The 19,368-nt window shown below is 47.8% G+C and overlaps 1 protein-coding gene across 1 annotated transcript; it reads right to left on the bottom strand.

The window, feature by feature from the left end:
• Positions 1–2,869: 2,869 nt before the first annotated feature.
• Positions 2,870–6,919, bottom strand: LOC144247008 (uncharacterized). Its single transcript, XM_077786207.1, has 5 exons — positions 6,734–6,919; positions 5,641–6,469; positions 5,126–5,208; positions 3,233–3,334; positions 2,870–2,971 (listed from the first exon to the last, which is right to left on the bottom strand). Exons 1-5 carry the CDS (start codon positions 6,917–6,919, stop codon positions 2,870–2,872), a joined length of 1,302 nt encoding a protein of 433 aa, XP_077642333.1.
• Between the last annotated feature and the right edge of the window lie 12,449 nt (positions 6,920–19,368).

Genomic DNA, 19,368 nt, shown 5'->3' with positions numbered 1-19,368 from the left:
TGACGTTCTGGTGACGCTCTGGTGTCTCTTCTGCGCAGGCGCACTCTGTTGTTAGGTGGTCGTTCTCTGCCTCTTGGTGGCGCCAGTGGTCTTCTTTAAGGTTGTCTCTGCGACCTGGAAATTCCCTCAAAAACAAGAAATGTTATCTCTAGGCACGTTTACATGTTTTGCTAAGTCTGTAACGGAACTGTCCTTGAAACATATTTATTCGCTTAGGTGTTTGGGTGCCTAGCAGCAGCTTTCTCAAAACAGTTTTAACTCCCTAAAAAGTTTGTAACGAAGTCGTCCTTGAGAGATAGTCACTGGAACGCCTGGCAAAATGAGAACATGTTCAGACAAGTGAAAACTCTAATTAAAACTCTATTCTGTGAATGTGAGAGACTCTATATTATGAACAAAAAGGCCTTATTTTCCTAACAATATCCCCCCTTTTTATTTTAACCTCCTTTTTGTTCATTAAAGCGCTCTAATTCCCTTTTGCTCAATTCTAAATACTCTTCAGTCTCTACCTCTCTAAGTGGCTCATACTTTGGCCTTACTATCATTAAATGTGCAGCTTCTAACCTATTTTTCACTAGTGTAATAAGTTTGCTAAGAATGCATGGCCCAAAAGTAAGTATTAGAATTAGTAAAATTACTGGTCCTGCAAGGGTGGATAATAGAGTGGTTAGCCAGGGAGAATAGGTGAACCAGGATTCATACCAACTCTGCTGGGATTCTCTTTCTCTTTTTCGTTGTTCTATTTGTTTGCGTAACTCAGCCATCGTGTCTTTTACAATACCTGTGTGATCTACATAAGCGCAACATTCTTCTTGCAAAGCAACACATAGTCCCCCTTGCTGTAAGAATAACAAATCTAATCCCCTTCGGTTTTGGAGGACTACCTCAGAAAGGGATTTTATTGATTTAACTAGTTCACTTATGGCTTTATCTATTCTACTCAGATCTTCATCTACAGATGTGCGCAGAGCTTTCATACCTTGGGTTTGACTTACATGGGAGGCGACCCCTGTTCCTACTCCTGCTCCTCCTATGCTGAGCAAGATTGCTACTGTTAGTGCTGTAAGTGGTTCCCTTTTAACCAGGTAGTGTTCAGGGGTCTTCTGATGTTCTAATACGTATTCTTTTGGGTGGTATACGATTCTGGGGATTATTAGAACTTGAATGCAGAAGTCTGAATTATTAAAGGCTCTTACCGATAGGCAGGGTGTAACTCCAAGTTGTTGACATACCCATTTAGTATTGACTGCTGGCATAAGCCAATCAAAAGGCTTGTCTGTTCTGCTAATGCTCATTGTTGTGTTGCAGAGGTGTCGCATATCTACTGGAACTTCTCCTACACATCTTCCTTGCCCACTAACCTGGGACAAGGTAATGCCTGGAACATTATCTCCTTCTTTTTTCCAGAGACACTCTTTTGGATTTGTACCATTTATTTCCCTTGCCTCAGATGTAATCCCAATAGCTTCATAAAAGGGTGGATTTATCATATAGCAAAGCCAACATCCTTTAGTTAGGTTAGGATGGGTATGATTCAAAACTCCAAAGGTAGCTTGCATAATTTTCCATAAGGTTGTATACCTCTGCACTAATAGCTGAGGTTCTTGATTACTTTTGTTTATAACATTATCTCTGGTTTTATTATTCTTTTTTAAGTCATTGCTTATTACTGGATTTGGGCCTATAGGGCTAGGGTCATGTGGCGCTACTTCCTTTTTTATTTGAATCAGATTTCCCGGATCATGTCCTTCTATCCAATGCCTAACCCCCCATGTTTTGCCTATTAACCATCCAGAATCGCTTGGTTGAGTGACATTTAGGTAAAGAAAGGTGCAGTTCCCAAGTAAGGGAACTCTCGTGGTCGTTTACACCCTGCTGGTCTATGTCCTACTTTTAAATATTTGTCTAATCCCCCACCCGGAGCCCACGCTGATGCTATTGTTTCACAGCCCCAATAGGCACAGTAATAATGTTTGGGGTAATTACAGTATTGCTTCCCTGGGTTTGAAGCAGGGCACATATAGAAGCTTGTTAAGTTTAACAGTCGCCCGCATTTTAAATTCCGAGTTAGATCACAGATCCCAACTTTGAAGCTTGGTGCTCCAGGTCCCGTTATTGTTTGTAAAACATGACGGGTATTGTGATCCTCCCATCTGCTTAAGGTCCATTTAAAGGGTTCATGTATATTAACTGTAGCACTCTGAAGGGGAAACCATACAAACATAAAAACCCATAGGATTGAGTGATACGCACTGCAGGGGAGGATGTTACTTATGCTCAGTTTTACATTCCCATTTTCCCCCATTCCGTTGTCACCATTCTCATACTCATGATGATTTACGTTCTCTTTCAAGGTTTGGGAGGGCCCCTCATCCCCACTATCTACCTCTCTGTCTCGCCTGTCAACTTGGTTGCTACAAGCTACAGGGCAAGCCATCTTCTCGACAGCAGAGATATTCTTCAGGGGTGGGATCTTTCCCTCTCTCCCACTTTGATCTTCGGGAGTTCCAATTTTTCGTATTCAACTGTGGAGTGTCGCACCTGAGCCTTTTGACTAATTTGCAACACTTGACCTGGACTATATCCATGAGGAACGGACCCAGGGGTTCATTGGAATGGTAACAGTGGAATTCAGGGTTTATTCCCTTTATGAAAACCTCCCACCACTCAGGGGATCCTTTAGTCAATTCCCGAGTGGCAACCTTGTAATTTAGTACTTCAGATGTCAATTTGCGCTGCTCCAGCCAGCAGCGTTGACATACACTTCTTGGAGCTCTCCCCTTTCTGCAGTGAGCCCACCACAATCCTTTACAGATTTTGCAGGAAAAACAGGCAAAAGGGTAACAATGACAGTCTAACCAGCTACACCTTACTCTAATACTTTGATGTTCAGCGTGGCCCTCCCCTTCCCAAGGTCTCTGTTCTTTTTCAAGTCGGATGAACCGATAAAAGGGCTGCTGGGCTGAATCCTCTAGACGTTTACAGTATCCTGGGGGCTTTGTTTCTCCAACTAGTTGTACTTGCAGTCCCCAGTTATCTCTAACCCAAATGTCTCTAGAGCTGATAGAGTTCATGAAAATTATTTGTAAGTCCTTTTTACTGTTAGCTTTAAATCCCCCGGCTTTCCGTCAACTTTCCAGCTCGTTTCTTTGGAAGCTGTATGAAATCGAGTTGGATCCACCGGCCCCTTTATTCTGCTAGCATGAGTCCATCCCTTCTCTGCTGTGCGGACTGCGGAGTCAGTGGTGATTAAAACCAGGTACGGTCCGTCCCACTTTGGGGTGATTGAATCTTCCTTCCAGCTCCGGATGAGGACCCAGTCGCCGGGTTGTACCTGGTGTAACACAAGATCTAGGGGTGGTCTTTGGGCCCACATCCCTTTTTCCCATAACTGTCTTTTATATTTCATTAAAATGGTTAAGTATTTATTAATACTTTGATCAGTAATGTTAGGATTAGTTTGAACTTTTTCTAGGGAATAGGGCATCCCATACAGCATTTCAAATGGGGACAGTCCTATATCAGCTCGTGGCTGAGTTCGAACATTTAATAATGCCAACGGCAAACATTTTATCCAGGATAATTTAGTTTCTAGTACTAATTTGGTGAGTTGTTCCTTAATTTCCCCATTCATTCTTTCTACCCTTCCCGAACTCTGTGAATGCCAGGGAGTATGTTGTTCCCATTTTATGCCCAGAGCTTCTGCTAGCATCTGTGTTATTTTTGAAGTGAAATGGGGGCCTTTATCAGAGTCTATCGTCTCTGGGACCCCATATCTAGGTATTATTTCTTCCAGCAAGGCTTTTGTTACTGTCCGAGCTGTCTCCCTGGCAGTGGGGATTGCTTCCACATAATGTGTTAAATGATCCACTATAACCAAAAGATATTTTAGTCTCCCTATCTTGGGGAGCTCAGTAAAATCTACTTGCAGATTTGAAAAGGGCCTCTTTGCCACTGGCCTCCCACCCAGGGGTAGTTTTCTTAGGTTTCTCCTGTTTACCCGTAGACAGGTTGGACAACTTCTAGTAATCCCTTTTGCTAAGTCATGTAGGCCCACCGTCATATAATGGGTGGCAAAGTGATCCACCAGTCCTTGAGCGCCCCAGTGTGTTCTCTGGTGTAATTTACTGAGCATCCGCTGGGCTATGGCCCTAGGTAAAACCTCTCTCCCATCCTTTAACAGCCATTTCCCTGATTCCTCTTTTATTCCTAATTTTGTAAGCTTCTCCTGTTCTTCTATTGTAAATATAGGCTTATCCTGGGTAGTCGACTCAGGGTCCTTTGGGGTATCCACAAGGTCCTTCCTAATTCCCTCACTTAAAGTTAATGTTTTAATAATTGCAGCTTTCTTTGCCTCATAATCTGCCGCATTGTTACCCCTACTCCGGTAATCCATTCCCCGTTGATGCCCTTTTAAATGGACCACCGCTATTCTGGTAGGGCCTCTCAAAGCCCTCAGGAGGGCTATTATTAGTTTCTGATGGATTAAGTCCCTTCCCTGTGAATTCACAAGGCCTCTCTCTTCCCATAACTTCCCAAAAGTGTGCACCACCCCGTATCCATATTTAGAATCTGTATAGATGGTCCCCTCTTTTCCTTCTAATAGTTCCAAGGCTCTTAGGATAGCGTATATCTCGCAGGCTTGGGCTGACCATGTTTTGTCTAGGAGTCCAGATTCGATTACTCTTAAATCAGGCCCCCCCACTATGGCATATCCTGATCTCCTTTGACCCTCAACTACTCTGGATGATCCATCAACAAACAATTTTTCCCCAGTCTCTAATTCTTCTTCCTCCAGGTCAGGTCTAATTTTGGTTTGTTCTTCTATAGTAATTACACAGTCATGTATCAGTGATTCAGTTTCGGGCTCTCCGAAGAGGAAGGAGGCTGGATTTTGCAATGAGGTGGTTTCTAAAGTGACATTAGGGGTTTCTAATAGAATCCCTTCATATTTTAGGAGCCTGGCATCAGAGATCCATTTGTCTGCTTTTTGCTGCATCACACTCCGTATGTTATGTGGAGTTAACACCTTCAGAGTGGCATTAAAGGTGATCTTCCTTGCTTCTTCTACTAACTCCGCACAGCCTGCAATTATTTGTAAACAGCCCGGCCATCCCCTGCTTACAGGGTCTAAAATTTTAGACAGATATGCAATAGGTTTCTTTTTCCCCGCCCAGTCCTGGGTAAGTACTCCATAAGTTACCCCATCTGTGATATTAACAAATAAAAAGAAGGGCCTCTTTAAATCTGGGAGGCTTAGGACTGGAGCATGGACCAGAGTTTCTTTTAATTCTTGGAATTTAGATTTTTCCTCCTCTGTCCACTTAAGGTGCCCATCTTGGGTAAGTTTTTGATACAGAAATCTTGCCTTCCCGCTATAGTTCTCAATCCACTGCCTACAATACCCTGTAAGTCCTAATATCTGACGAATTTGTCGTTTATTTTGCGGTAGAGGCAGGGATAAGATTGCTTGTACTCTATCTGGATCAATTCTCTTTTCTCCCTTTTTCAAATAATGTCCCAGGTACCTAACTTCTTCTTCTACAAATTGTAGTTTTGCCTTAGAGACTTTTAATCCTTTTAGTCCCGGGAAATTCAATAGTTTGATACTTTCTTTCTGGACTTTGTCTTCTTCTTTACCTGCTATTAACAAATCATCCACATACTGAACTAACTTTACCTCTGGGTCTGTTTTATAATCTTGCAAAATTTGTTCCAGGGCTTGCCCGAATAAATTGGGTGATTCCTTAAAGCCCTGAGGAAGTACCGCCCACCTGAGTTGCTGTCGCCTCCCCGTGTCAGGGTCCTCCCATTCAAAGGCAAAATAATCTCGACTGGATTCGTCCAGAGGGCAGGCCCAAAAGGCATCCTTCAGGTCTATTACACTATACCATTCGTTCTCAGGTCCCAGTTTGCTTAAAAGAGTATAGGGGTTTGCCACTACTGGGAACCGGGCTACAGTTTGCTTATTAATTTCCCTAAGGTCGTGCACCAGCCGATAGGATCCGTCTGCCTTTTTTACCGGGAGTATAGGGGTGTTAAAAGGCAACATACAAGGTTCTAGCAGTCCTTGGTTTAACAGCCTTTCAACCTCAGGTTTTAACCCTCTCCTCCCTTCTAGTGAAATTGGATACTGTTTTATTCTTACCGGGATTTCGGGATTTCTGATTTTTACTGTAAATGGGGTTATATTTAATTTGCCCACAGTCCCTGGATTATACCACACTTCGGGGTTTATTTTCTCTTCATCTTCTAAACGGAGGGAACAAAGTCTGATCTTTAATTCCTTCTCTACTACCTCAATTTGAACTCCCAATTCAACAATCAAGTCTCTCCCTAACAAATTGTAATCTGCTTCAGGAACTAATAGGAAGTCACCCATCCTCACTTTAGTTCCCGATTCTACCACCACCCCTTTAATAATTTGTGCTTCAAAAGGTTCCCCCTTAGCCCCTATTACCGTGGCTGTCTGTTTTGATAAATTACAGCCCTGAGGCAGAAATTGAATAGTAGATCTTTCTGCCCCTGTATCGACCAAGAAATCTATTTCCTGGCCCTGGGGACCCACCTTCAATTTTATCAAGGGCTCTTTTTGATGTTTCCTGGTCCCCATAAAATAGAGCCCCTGACTCCCCTATTCGATTTTGAACTCCTCCTCGTCCCTTAGCCTCCTCCTGCACTCCCTCTTGAAAGGTCCTTTCTTACCGCAATAATAACATACCCTTTCTCCTACCTTTCCCTTGTCACCCTCCCTGTTCCGAGTGACTCTCTTTTGTTCTTCCTCCACCCGCCTGCTTTCCCTCACTGCAGCAACCATCATTTTCACCTGTCTCTTCTGACTTTCATCCTCTCTGCGGACATAAACCTTCTGCGCCTCTCGCAATAATTCTGCTAAATCCCTGTCCTGCCAATCATCCATTTTCTGTATCTTCCTCCTAATATCATCCCAGGATTTAGAGACAAACTGGACTTTAAGAATTGCCTGTCCCATTGGGTTATTCGGGTCTAACCCCGAGTACAGCTGAAAACTTTTCCTTAACCTCTCTAACCATTCAGTGGGGGTTTCATCCTTCTTTTGTCTGTCGTTAAATGCTTTATTTATATTCTGGCCCCTAGGAACGGACTCTCTTATGCCATCAATTAATATGGTCCGAAAGTCCTGCATGTTAGCTCTATGGGCCGCATCCTGGTTATTCCAATTAGGATTCTGGAAAGGCCATTTGGTGTCGGCCGGTTGCTGGGCATGTGCGGGTTGGGCATCCCAGGCCCGCATTCCAGCAATTCTTATCATGTTCTTTTCCTCGTCCGTGAATAAAATGTTAAGTATAGATTGTAATTCCTCCCAAGTGTATATATTAGGACCTAAAAATTGATCCACCCGCTCTGCCACGCCCAGGGGGTCTTCTAGCAAATTTCCCATCTCCTTCTTAAAGTCTCTAACATCCCCCGAACTTAAGGGCACCGAAATAAATCCAATCCCCGGCTGTGGTCCCCCCATCGGCATTTCCCTTAAAGGAAATAGTTTGCCTTGCGTCTTACTTCGGGTAAGAGGACCACGCGAGCCTGAGGGTTGATCAGAGTCTGAGTCTGATTCTTCCTCATCCGATTGTGGAGGAGGAGGGGGTGCATTTGGCGCGGGGGGGATGTAGGGCGGGGGTGCAATAATTACTTCTTCCGCTCGCCCCTTCTTTTTCTTTCCCCCTGAAACCTCCGAGAGTTTAAACACGAGCACCTCCGGCTTTTCTATCCAGACTCGGGCATAGGCACTCTCCTCAGGGTTAGGAGGTTGTTTAGCGTGTATCCAACCATTTAACAGTTGTTTTACCCAGTCCTCTGAGGACCCAAAGATGGGCCAAAACACACCTTTAGAAATCTCTTGTCCTCCCCATACTTCTATGCAATAATGTATCATCTTTGCCTTATCCTTCCCAGGTGCCCCTGGAAAGTGCTCCCAATTTGTCAGCATAAACCCTAAGGGACTATCCTTAGGAATTGGGGGAAGTTTTACCCCCACCGGGGAGGGGGATTTATCCTTGCTCTTCCCCTGCCCCATGTCCTCCGGAGTACCTTCAATCACTCACGACAGCACAATCGCTTCCCCTGGTTCGTGGCCCAAACCCTCGCGGGCTCTGGAAAACGCACTACTGAGGGTCCACACTCGCTTGGAGAATCCGGCTGCCAGTCCTCCTCTCATACACACACACACTCGCCGTAATCCGGGATCCCGAACCCCGCCCGAACGGATCCCCTTTATACTCACGCGTCCTGCGCCTTCGTCCGGACTTTGTGCACAAAAATTACGGGGTACCCTGGGCCCGCTTCCCTTTCTTTGCTTTCGCTCTCTAGGCTTTTAGGTTCGTCGGTCGGGATGAGGGTAAAAACCCCGGTCTGAGTCCGCTCAAGGGAGCGGAATCATGGCGCCCCTCTCAGAGAGAGGTTCCCCAGATCCCGATCCGAGTCACGGTACCAAATTGTTATGAACGAGCACAATAGGCTGTCAAATCCAATAAAAAGGATTTATTAATAGTAGAAAGCGAAAGCAAACCAGCGCGCGCTGGGCGGCAGTCGTTTCAACTACCGCGCCTAATTCCCCGTTTCCCCCCCACTTATTGGGTTGTCTCTTCCGGATGTGTGACGTTCTGGTGACGCTCTGGTGTCTTTTCTGCGCAGGCGCACTCTGTTGTTAGGTGGTCGTTCTCTGCCTCTTGGTGGCGCCAGTGGTCTTCTTTAAGGTTGTCTCTGCGACCTGGAAATTCCCTCAAAAACAAGAAATGTTATCTCTAGGCACGTTTACATGTTTTGCTAAGTCTGTAACGGAACTGTCCTTGAAACATATTTATTCGCTTAGGTGTTTGGGTGCCTAGCAGCAGCTTTCTCAAAACAGTTTTAACTCCCTAAAAAGTTTGTAACGAAGTCGTCCTTGAGAGATAGTCACTGGAATGCCTGGCAAAATGAGAACATGTTCAGACAAGTGAAAACTCTAATTAAAACTCTATTCTGTGAATGTGAGAGACTCTATATTATGAACAAAAAGGCCTTATTTTCCTAACAATGTCTCCACTAAAAGTGCATCTGAATCACAAAACTTGGATTCAGATCAGAATATCCACTGAGAGGGAGATGGATACCTAACTTTGGCTTTGTCCTAATTTCGACCACAGCTGGTAATCTGGAAACATGTTTAGTGTGGAGATTTCTGTACTTTAGTTGGAGAAATATGCTTTATAACATATGGTAAGGAAAGCTGCATTATTGTGATTAGCATTTGATTTTTAGGTGAAATAATACTGGAAATAAAGATTTTTAAATTGCTCAATTAGTCAAGATATGAAAACCAAGGATCGACTGTGAAGAATTGCAGAATGATCCTAGGACACCGAATGATGGCATGGTGGCAGGTACCAAACAAATGAAATCAGATTCATTTTGGTGGCTAAAAAACAAAACCAACCCCAGACAACACTTTCAGCTTCAGTGAAACAGACACAGCAATGAACTCAGAGTTTATTACAGCAAAATTAATTACAAAGGGAACAGAGAACAATACAAAGAAAGTAATTATGCACATTCACAGAACACCTGTATCAAAACAAGGAAATTCATGATTCTTCCACCAAAACCAATTAAACTGGAAGAGGCCTAGAAAAGGCAACAAGTGTGAGAAGGCTACTTGCAGATGTGGAATAGAGATAGCTTTGGAGAGATATGAAATGGATCTGTAAAATTTTCATCCGAAGATGAAGAGGGGAGAATTGTTCAGTGTCTCAGCACAGGAACTGTGACTCAGCTCATGAAAGCAGAGGCAGGCTCAAAGAAGACAAAACAAAATTATTCTCACCCAGTGGGTCCCACAAGCTTGGGGCACCTTCCTGCACAGTGCTGAGCTTGAGGAAAGGTTACACAGATCAACAAGCAATTAAAATATCTATTTAAAAACAAACAAACAAACAACCACTTAGCAGGTATTAAATAGAAAGATGACTCCACCTGAGTCACCATGGGAATTACTGAAATACTGCAGTGAAAGGCCAGGGGAGGACTAAGGATGCACCAGATCCACAAAAAGCCAGCCCCTGCCTGGCTCCAGCCTGCCCACACCGTGGGCATCCAAGGCTGCTCTTGCCCATGGAGCTCAGCCAGTGCTGGTGCCGGGTGGGCTTTGCTGGTGGAAGCACCTGGACACTGCGGTGACAGCTCCTTCTCTTTACAGCAGCAAAAGAGCTGATTTGGGAAGCTGGCAGTCGAGGTTCAGTTGAGCACTTCCAAACCATTTCCAGGCAGAAACAGAAGGTGAAACTTGCCATTATCACAAGCAAACAGTGTGTTCTCCTGTTCTGATGCCCCTTCTGGGAATCAGGAACACGTGTTGTGTGCCCGGCTGCATCTGTGGGAGCAATGGGGAGCGTGAGCCCGCGCTGTGCTGCACTGCTGAGCTGGCAGCACGGTGCATACGGCCAGGACGTTCTCTGTTTGCCCAGAGCTGGGGCCTGCAGGCACCTTGCCGCCCCTTGGCACAGGCTGTGCCCCCCAACAAAGCCCAGCAGGCCGGCAGGAGAGCCCGGGGCCAGCGCAGCTGCTTGGGCCGTCGCTGCTTGGAGGGACAGGGGCCAAACCCATCCCTGAGCAGCCCCTGCCAGCCCTGGCCCTCCCTGCTCTGTGACAGCTCCCCCAGCCCCAGGGTACAGACCATCATAAAGTCTACAGCCAGCAAAGAGATCGTCCCTGTAATTGTGTGCTGCTTTTCTTCCCTGCTGCTGGTCCCAGAAACAACCCTCACACTGCTGCAAATGCCCACACATGGCCTGATCAGTCTGTATGATTTTCCAGTGTGCTCTCCGAAATTTTCCAACAAGTTGACTAATAAATTCCTGGTTACCTCTGTGAATTGCACACTTGAGTTTCCTTCATTTTTTCCCAGTACCTGGAAATTCCTTTATCTAGTAATGGCCTTGAGGATCTCTGATACAATTCAGTCATGTTTTTTTTTACTAAGACAGATGAAACAGCCTTATTGGTTTTCATTTTGGCGAGTCTGGTTTTTCTCTTAGCATGATGGTTTACTTCTTATCTACATATAAATATATTTTTATTTATTTATTTATTTATTTATTTATTTATTTTTATGGTTTTTTTTGTTCCCCAAGCAATTATTTTGGCAATCTGTCATTCAATTCATAGTTAATGTTCCATATATGAACAATTCTAACTCTCTTTTTCTAGGAATATAAAGATCTCAGAAAGCTGTATTTTTAATTTTGATAATGCTCTCTCTCCCCACTCCCAGCTTTTACAAGGGAGTGATCCTTTTTGAAACACCCACTCCTAAGTTTTTCAGCGATCCTTTTGGAAACATCCCTGAGGATCGGTAGAGTTATTTGGGAAGTGCTTGACTTAACCTGGCTAACAGATTATTATTTTTAGTGCTATAAACATGATTTGCTTTAAGCTTCACGACCACAGTCCTGATTTGTGGCTCAGTGCATGGATGCCTGTCTGAATTAAAACAATGTTTGTGTGGCCGCTGAAGAGCTTAGACCTCAGAGATTAAAATTCCTGGGAGGAGGAGGAGAAAGAAAGGATAAAATTCTGTTTCAAAGGCTGTTTCTTCTATCCTAGGATGCCAGAAGTATGGTAGACTACACCTGTCTTCAAATGTCATTTAACTACAGAAAAACCCTCTACAGTGCCAGACACCAGGACAAATTACTTGTCACTTTGCCTCACAATGCATCAACATTAATTCTTCTGAGAGGTATAGGCTTTAGCTGCAGTCTGATTAGAGCAAATCAACATTGTGTGAATGGCAAGAAGAATTTCCTTGTGAACAGATGAACATGTCCCTCTCAATAATGAGCAAAATTTATTTTTATGTGGAAGGAAGTAGACAGGGAGCAGTGCAGTATTTGGGTTTTATCCAGTGATAAAATGGGGCAAGAAGCTATAACAACTTACCTGTTTTACAGAACACAAGTACTGATACAGCCAATAGTACACCCACACAAAGGGATCTTCAGGACATTCCTTTATTTCTTAACATGGAATGGGCAGAAAAATGCTGGCATTTATCTGAACTGGAAGCCGTGTTCCTCTCCTGTTTCTTTTTGAGTACACTGTGTGTTATTTGCAGACTTCAGTGCCCAGCCCATCCTCTCTTGGCCATGTGCTAAATGGCACAACTACCAAAATACAGGTGTCAGCATAATCAGCCCAGCACTAATCCAGCACTGCTTTGATGGTGCACAGGAGCATGGAATGGCTTGGGTTGGAAAGGACATTTAAAGGCCATCTCGTCCCATGCCCTGCAGTGAGCAGGGACAACTTTAACTAGGTCAGGCTGCTCAGAGCACGAGCTTGAATGTCTGCAGGGTTGGTGTCCACCTCTCTGGGCAACCTGTGCCAGGGTTTCAAAACCTCCAGTGCAAAGAATGGGTTTCTTTTGCCTAGTCTGAATCGACCATCTTTTAGATTGAAAACAATCCCCCTCGCTCTGGGCACAAAAGGCCTTACTAAAAATTCTGTCTCATCAGTTTTGCAAGCCCCCTTAAGGTACTGAAGGGCAGCAGTCAGGTCTCCCTGGAATCTTCTCTCTTCCAGGCAGAACAGCCCCAGCTCTCCCAGCCTATCTCCAAAGCAGAAGGGCTCCAGCCCTCAAAGCATTTTGTCCCTCCTCTGGACTAGACCCAACAGAACCATGTCCTTCCTGAGTTGGGGACCCAGAGCTGGATGCAGTACTCGGCTGTGGTGGAGATGGAGACAATGCAAAGCAACACGCTCCATTTCCAGAAGGCTTCAGAGCCTGTTTTTATTCTAGCATGCATGCTTTTTCTACATTCTGACAAAGCACATAAGTTTACACTTGATTGGTCACAAGAGACAAGCAAAGTACTTATTGGAATAAGGCAGTTGCAGGTTTCTCTTATTCATGCTTCTTTCTTTCTTGGTTTGTATGTCAACGCCCTTGGTAGAAAATTCTTCCAGGGGTAAACATGGATTCTCTTATCAAACTTCTCTGTGGCTCACCAAAGTCGCTGTAAATTGTGGGAATCATTAAAATTAGAGGGTTTTGGGAAAGTTGCAAATGGCAGGCCTCAGAGACAGCAGAACTGCGACTAAAGCTAAGCAGTAAGATTTGTCAACAGAAAAATTATATAGGAAGTAGAAAAGTAAGGACAAATAGAACAATGGTCTGTGTATTAACACTTGGCTAGAATAATTCCCTAAGCTACAGAAAAGTAGATCTAGCAAAATATTAGGATGTTCTAAGCTTACTAATGGAGCTCTGTGCACTGGGTTTTAAGGCTTAAAATACAAGTAGGTATTGTATTGGAAAGAAGCAAGCATTTTTTTAAGCAAAGGTACGTGTGCTTAAAGTGGTTGGATAAATCTCTTGTCACTATGCTTTTGCTTTGTATGTCTGGTCAAAAGACTTTTACAGAACATTGTAACATTAAGTTCTTTGTCTGCTCCCAGGGATGTGAGCTTCTGGCACCTGCCCATTGTCACAACCATGTAATGAGACTGATGCTATTAAAGAAACAGGTCGAGACGTGTTCCTCAGCAGTCCTGTCCCGTTCCTGATTTGTACACAGACCCCCGGCCAGCAATATGAAACATCTTCCACAGTATTCCAGGTGGAGTCTCACCAGAGCAGAGCGGTGCAATCACCTCCCTCAACCTGCTGGGCACTGTGCTTTGGATGCACATGGCTGGCTCATGTCCAGCCTCTCATCAGGCAGCAGCCCCAAGTCCTTCTTGGCCGGGCTGCTCTCCATCCCTTCATGCCCCGAGCTGTGAGATCAGCTGGCCTGGGACTGTGTCACAGCCCTTGGACAGAGCTGCTGGGCAGGATGAGCTCCTTTCCAAAGAAGGCAGATCCCACTCGCCCAGGCATCTCCAGCCTGAGGTCACAGCAGGCTCTGGGGTCACAGCAGGCTGAGGTCAGAGCAGGCTCTGAGGTCACAGAGGTCCCAGAGCCCCGTGGTTCCAGAGCACCACCACGCCCGAGCAGGCAGTCCTTGAGCAGAACTGCTGTGGCAGCAGCAGCGGTGGCAGCAGTGCTGGTGACATTACGACAGTGGTGGCAGCGAGAGCGGCGGGACAGGCACAGGGCAAGGCACCATGGCCCTTGCTCTGTGCCTCCTCCTCCTGCTGCTCCTGGCCGTGGCCCTGCCTGCCAGGGATGCCAGGGCTGCTCCGCTGGAAGCGTGGGGAGCAGGTGAGACGGCAGCCTGGCTGCCCTTTCCCGGGACAGCGCTCCCTGCTCCCTGGGAAGCGCTGGGGATGGATTTCCCATGGGCTTTAGGGAGGGTTTCCTCTGTGGGAGGGAGAGAGCCCCAGTGGGCCCCGGGCTGCTACAGCTGCACTCCTAGGGCTGTTGCGCAGGGTCTGGAATGAGCATATAGAGTGACCAGGAGGCAGCCGAGAACTCCCCAGGCCCCTGTGCAGCTTTGGCCTTGTCCTTCCGCATCTGGATCCCACGGCCTTACCCGACCCCCTTACAGCGCCCAGTTCCCACAGGAAGAGGGGATCCCAACACAACAAGAACTGCTTCTGGTCTTTGCTCCCTTCTAGATTGGGATCCTGACTTGGACTCTTTGGAAATGCTGCTGAATGATGGTTTGTTGACCTTGCCAGATGCTGAAGGCAAGTTTTCAAAGTACCTTTCCTGACAGAATAATCAGTGTCAATCTGGCAAGAGCACTCTTTTAACATTTCCCTTAAGTTCCTCTAAAGGTTGATGGATTCAGGAAAATCTGCCCTGCTCCTTTCTCAAACCCTGAGTGATCCCACAGGATTGCTGTCAATGGGAGGAAGAAGTATTTGGCTGTCCATCTTACACCCATGTGCATTGCCAGTGTCTCTTCCCTGTGCTCTGTGCAGCCCCAGAGAAGAGCAGAGAGGGAAGGGGCCGGGCCCAGGGCTGTGCCCCGGGGCTGAGCCTTTCACAGCTCCTTTGCCAGCCCCAGGGAGCCTGAGCTGCTCCTGCTGCTGCTGCCAAGCCCTGGCCCTGGCTGGGGCTGGGTTTAGAGCTTCTGGCCGCTCCGGGGAGTCCTTTCTGCCCCGACTGCCCTGCAAGGGGATATTTCCATCCCAGAGTCGGGCCACCGCAGGCTCGTGGTGCCCCTGCCCCTGCTCCTGGGTGGAAGGCAGAGCTGAGGGAGTGCCTTGGAGGGCACCAATCACCCAGGGGCCCTCACTGCTGCTGCGGCCTGTTGAAGACCTGCAAAACCTTTCTGTTAAGGTCCTCCTAGATGGAAGAACCAAGACATAGGAGACAAGAAATCCCTGGAGGCAGCCAGACATCTGGAGAAGATGCTGAGTTATCTGGAGAGACGCCGTGGTGGGTGCATTTCCCTCAGCCTTCTCCTGGGACTCAGCAGCCGGGGCCTTTCCCTGCACATCTGGACAGACTGTGCCCGGCACAGCGGGAAGGGATCCATTGCAACCTCGCTGCCCCGCTGCTGCTCTCACGGCTGCAGGGCTGTTTCCCAGCCTGGGCTGGCTGCAGCTTCTCCCCAGCCACTGCAGGAAGGCATTTGGCACCAGCTGACAGGGAGCCCCAGCTGCACCATGGGCCTGAGATGCCTGCAATTTCCCGCTCTCTGGGGAGATGCAGAGAGGCAGCTGTTTGCCGGAAGTAGGGCCCTGGAGCGGCTCCACAACCCCTGGGCATTTTCCTTGTCCTTATCCACCTCTTTGTCACATATTGCTGGGAGCAGAAGAGCACAGCACAGAACAATTATGGCATGCAGGCTCAGGGCTTTGGTTACTGAGTAGTACTGTTCCAAGGGACAGTGTTATGAATAAATTCAGTTTTATGTTAAAAATGTTAATTAAAATACTGTTAATTGTTGAAACACCGTTAAAATCCCCTTTATGTGCACCCTTGTTATGTTTCCCCCTTGCCCCGCTTGCCCTTCACTTTGTGACTGTCGGGTTTTCACCTCCGCTGCTCCCCAAAATGGCGGCCACTCCACCTCCGGTGATATGCAAATCACGAACTGTACACGAAATCCCGAAAAGAGCCCCAAGGACAACGAGCCACACCAGCTTCAGGGCCACGGACCGGATCGGACAGTCGGCAAGAGGTCCCCGGACATCACCACACCCGTGGAATAGCCGCCGATATGCCACCCTAACTTAAACAGTGCGTCTGCAGAATTAGGACCTCAGACAACGAGTTGAAAATCGCCTTCCTGGGCACACCCGCGAGGACGGAAGCCCTGGCTCTGCTGCCTAGCAGACCCGATCTCCTCCTCCTCAGCCTCGCCAAGTGGGAGCAGCAGCGGTGTGCGCAACCCCTCGGGCCTCCAACCCAGAGCTGGTCACTCAATAAAGACCTTAAAAAGGAGCAGATGTCCTGGCACATTTATTTCAGCTGGGGGCTTGTCCGGGATCTGTGCCACACCTGAAGAGGACATCAGGATCGGGATGGCCGCCCATCCTTGGCCTCCAGGACTGCTGGACAAATCCGGACAGCGAGGGACCAGCTCGGGACAGATGACGCAGAGGAGCGCCAGAGGGTGAGAACCCCGGTGGCGGGCGTGGGAGACGAGCGAGTGGTGTGTAAGTGAGACGAGGGCTGGCAGCTCAGACCCTCGAAGTGACTGAGAAAACCCCCTAGTACCACGGTTCCAGACTCCCTCGAGGGGGCCGGCCAGGAACGGGGGGAAGCAAAAGGAAGAGGAGTGAGAGAGGCGTCTCCTGGGGTTATTAAGGGCCCCCCCCGAGCGTGCAGGGGATAGCCTGTGTGAGTGGCACGCGAGGGGTTAGGGTCCCCCGAAGGAACCGGAGCGGCTTGGGTAGGTCCGGGCGTGGGGACTACCCGGGTATTGTGTGAGTCCCACGCAGTCACTGGGTGCCCCCAGGCACTGCCGGCGTCGAGCGCTCACGAGGGCTCTGACTTCCTAGGGTCGAGCCAGAAGCGCCGTAGGTGGCGTGCTGCCACGGTCCCGGGGGGGGCCGTAAACCCACGCCCGAGGGCACCGGGGTGGGGAGTCCGGTGGAGGGCAAGGATAGGCGCCACACACACCCGCACGCATCGCTATCGGCTAGGCCACTCTGCTGGGGAGGAGTGGTCAAGCCCGTTCGGGCGGATGGTGATAGGGGGAGCAGACCGGAGTCTCCTGGACCCTTCCTGCCTCCGTGATCAAATCGAGGAAGAGGCCGTATGAGAACAGGGCGGTCTGACCCGGGGGAGGATCCGTCCAACCCGGCGGGAGGTCAGGCCAAGGAAGGTCCTGGTGCAGGGGGCTTCTGGTATGGGATACCCTGGCTGGTGCGGCCTAACAAGTGCCCAGGAGTAGGCAAGGCACGGGGGTACCTAGGGGGTCATACCACTAGGGTGGGCCCTGGCATCGGGCTGGCCTAGGGGGTAGGCCTAGGAAGTCGGTTCCCTTATCTTGTGAAACAAACGGGCAAATCCGTGGGGGCGCCCGCCTCATAGAAGAGGACGGAGGGAAGAGGTGTGAGTGTGATCACCTGGGTGAGCGAGTGTGAGTGTGTCTTTGTTTGTTTGTTCCCTGGAGTGTAAGGAAGGTGTGGGTATTTGAGAGGGATTAAGTTAGATTGAGGGGGGAAAAGGTTTGTGTTGAAGTTAAGCAGTTTTGTTTGAGGAGTGTTTTAAGTTAAGTTGTTGGTTCCCTCCTTCGTTTTGTAAATCAAACGGGCAAATTTGTGGGGGCGCCCGCCTCACAAAAAAGGAAGGAGGGAAAAGAAAAAGGAGGTTTGTGTTGCCCGTCAGTAATTTTCCGTTTGGGTAGGGGCACCTTAAAGGGATTTAAGTTAGAAGTTTAAAAATGGGAAGTGTGTAAGTAAGAGAGGAATGCCCCAAGACGAAGAAGTGAAAAATATCCCCATGGAGAGCCCATTAGGGCAGATGTTAGACCGCTGGGAGTCACGGGAGGCCACCAAGACACTAGATCAAGTAAAAATGATCTATTATTGCACTGAGATTTGGCCCAAATACAAATTACCAGGAAAGTGGCCTTGGTGTGGAACGAATGACTAGTGGATGTGCTCCCAGCTGAATAATTATCTAAAAACACAGGAGGCTCCAGATGTGGAGCAGATGGAATATGCCGCATGCTGGCTGAAAAATATAAGCCATGAGAGTGCCAAAATCCATAAGTTAAAGAAAAAGGGAGAGAATGAGGAGGAAAGCGGAGGGGAACAAACCACCCATAAGACCTGAGATCCCCTAGACCATCTACCGCCTCCTCCACCCGCACTTTACCCAAACCTGAACCTCAACCCTTTATCTCCCTTATTAGCCCCTCCGGCTGTCATCCCACTACCACCCCCATCTAATGTCCCTGTATTACCAAACCCTAACCCTGTTCCTACCCTCCCAGCACCCACCTCAACTGCACCCCCAACTTCTCTTTCCGGGCCGACTCCTTCGGCAACATTCCCCAATTCTCCTCCTCCTCCAACACCATCCTTGATTCCACCTAAGGTCCCTGACCCTGGGGCAGAACCTTCCCCCGTCCCTATAGTAACTCTCCTTATTTCCCCGAGTGAACCCCCACACCAGAACCCAGCTTCAGGCTCTATCCACCGAGCTGGCCCTCCTCTCCGGCACCGACATCCATCCCCTTACAGCCTCTGGACTGGGACTCGAACACACCTGACTCGGCAGTTCAGAATAGTGAAGGTCCTTGGTGTAACATGAGGTCTAGAATGATGAAGCCCGAAAAGATGATGCCTCTCAGGGAGGTGCCTATGGGGGGAGCGCTGGGAGGAGTAGGATTTGTGAATGCGCCACTCACGGCCTCGGAGGTACGGAGTTTTAAAAAGGAGCTGGGGAATTTGGTAGAAGATCCTGTGGGGATCTCCAACCAGGTGGACCAGTTTTTAGGACCTAACATCTACACCTGGGGGGAGTTGAATTCCATCCTAAACATTCTATTCTGTCCTGAGGAAGTTGGGATGATAAGAGCAGCAGGGGTACGAATCTGGGAACGGGAAAATAGGATGGATCTCCCTGGAGATCTGAAAATGCCCTTGGTAGACCCTGGGTGGGCTTCCAACCGCGAAGAGGGTAGGAGGAATATGAAGGATTATAGGTCGTTGATAATTAGAGGAATAAAAGAATCTTTTCCCCGAAGCAGCAATACTAAGCTGGCCTTTGAGGGGACACAGGAAAAGGATGAGCCACCTGCGAATTGGCTTAACAGGCTAAGGAGGAAATTTATAAACCAAGCACTAGCCCGAAAGATACTAACTGAGATACATGAACTGACACACTGGGGAACCCAGGGGTTATGCGACCATTTCCTCAGGGAAAACCTCTGCATAGGAATATATGATCTGGCCAAAGCAATAACTAAAGGATGTATAATTTGCCAAAAGATAAATCAGAAAGTA

This window comes from Lonchura striata, chromosome 12 (genome assembly GCF_046129695.1).
Source record: "Lonchura striata isolate bLonStr1 chromosome 12, bLonStr1.mat, whole genome shotgun sequence".
NCBI classification, from domain to species: Eukaryota; Metazoa; Chordata; class Aves; order Passeriformes; family Estrildidae; genus Lonchura; species Lonchura striata.
Note: the sequence above shows the minus strand (reverse complement) of the source record. Positions and strands in the feature narration are given on the sequence as shown.

Excerpts from the sequence above, each read along its gene's own strand:
- LOC144247008 (XM_077786207.1), bottom strand. The coding sequence starts at position 6,919 with ATGGATGATTGGCAGGACAGGGATTTAGCAGAATTATTGCGAGAGGCG. Across the intron at positions 6,470-6,733 it reads GGGAGGGTGACAAGGGAAAG|ACAGCCACGGTAATAGGGGC; the intron begins GTAGGAGAAAGG and ends TTATCAAAACAG. Across the intron at positions 2,972-3,232 it reads TAATCACCACTGACTCCGCA|AGGATTCAGCCCAGCAGCCC; the intron begins GTCCGCACAGCA and ends GTAAACGTCTAG.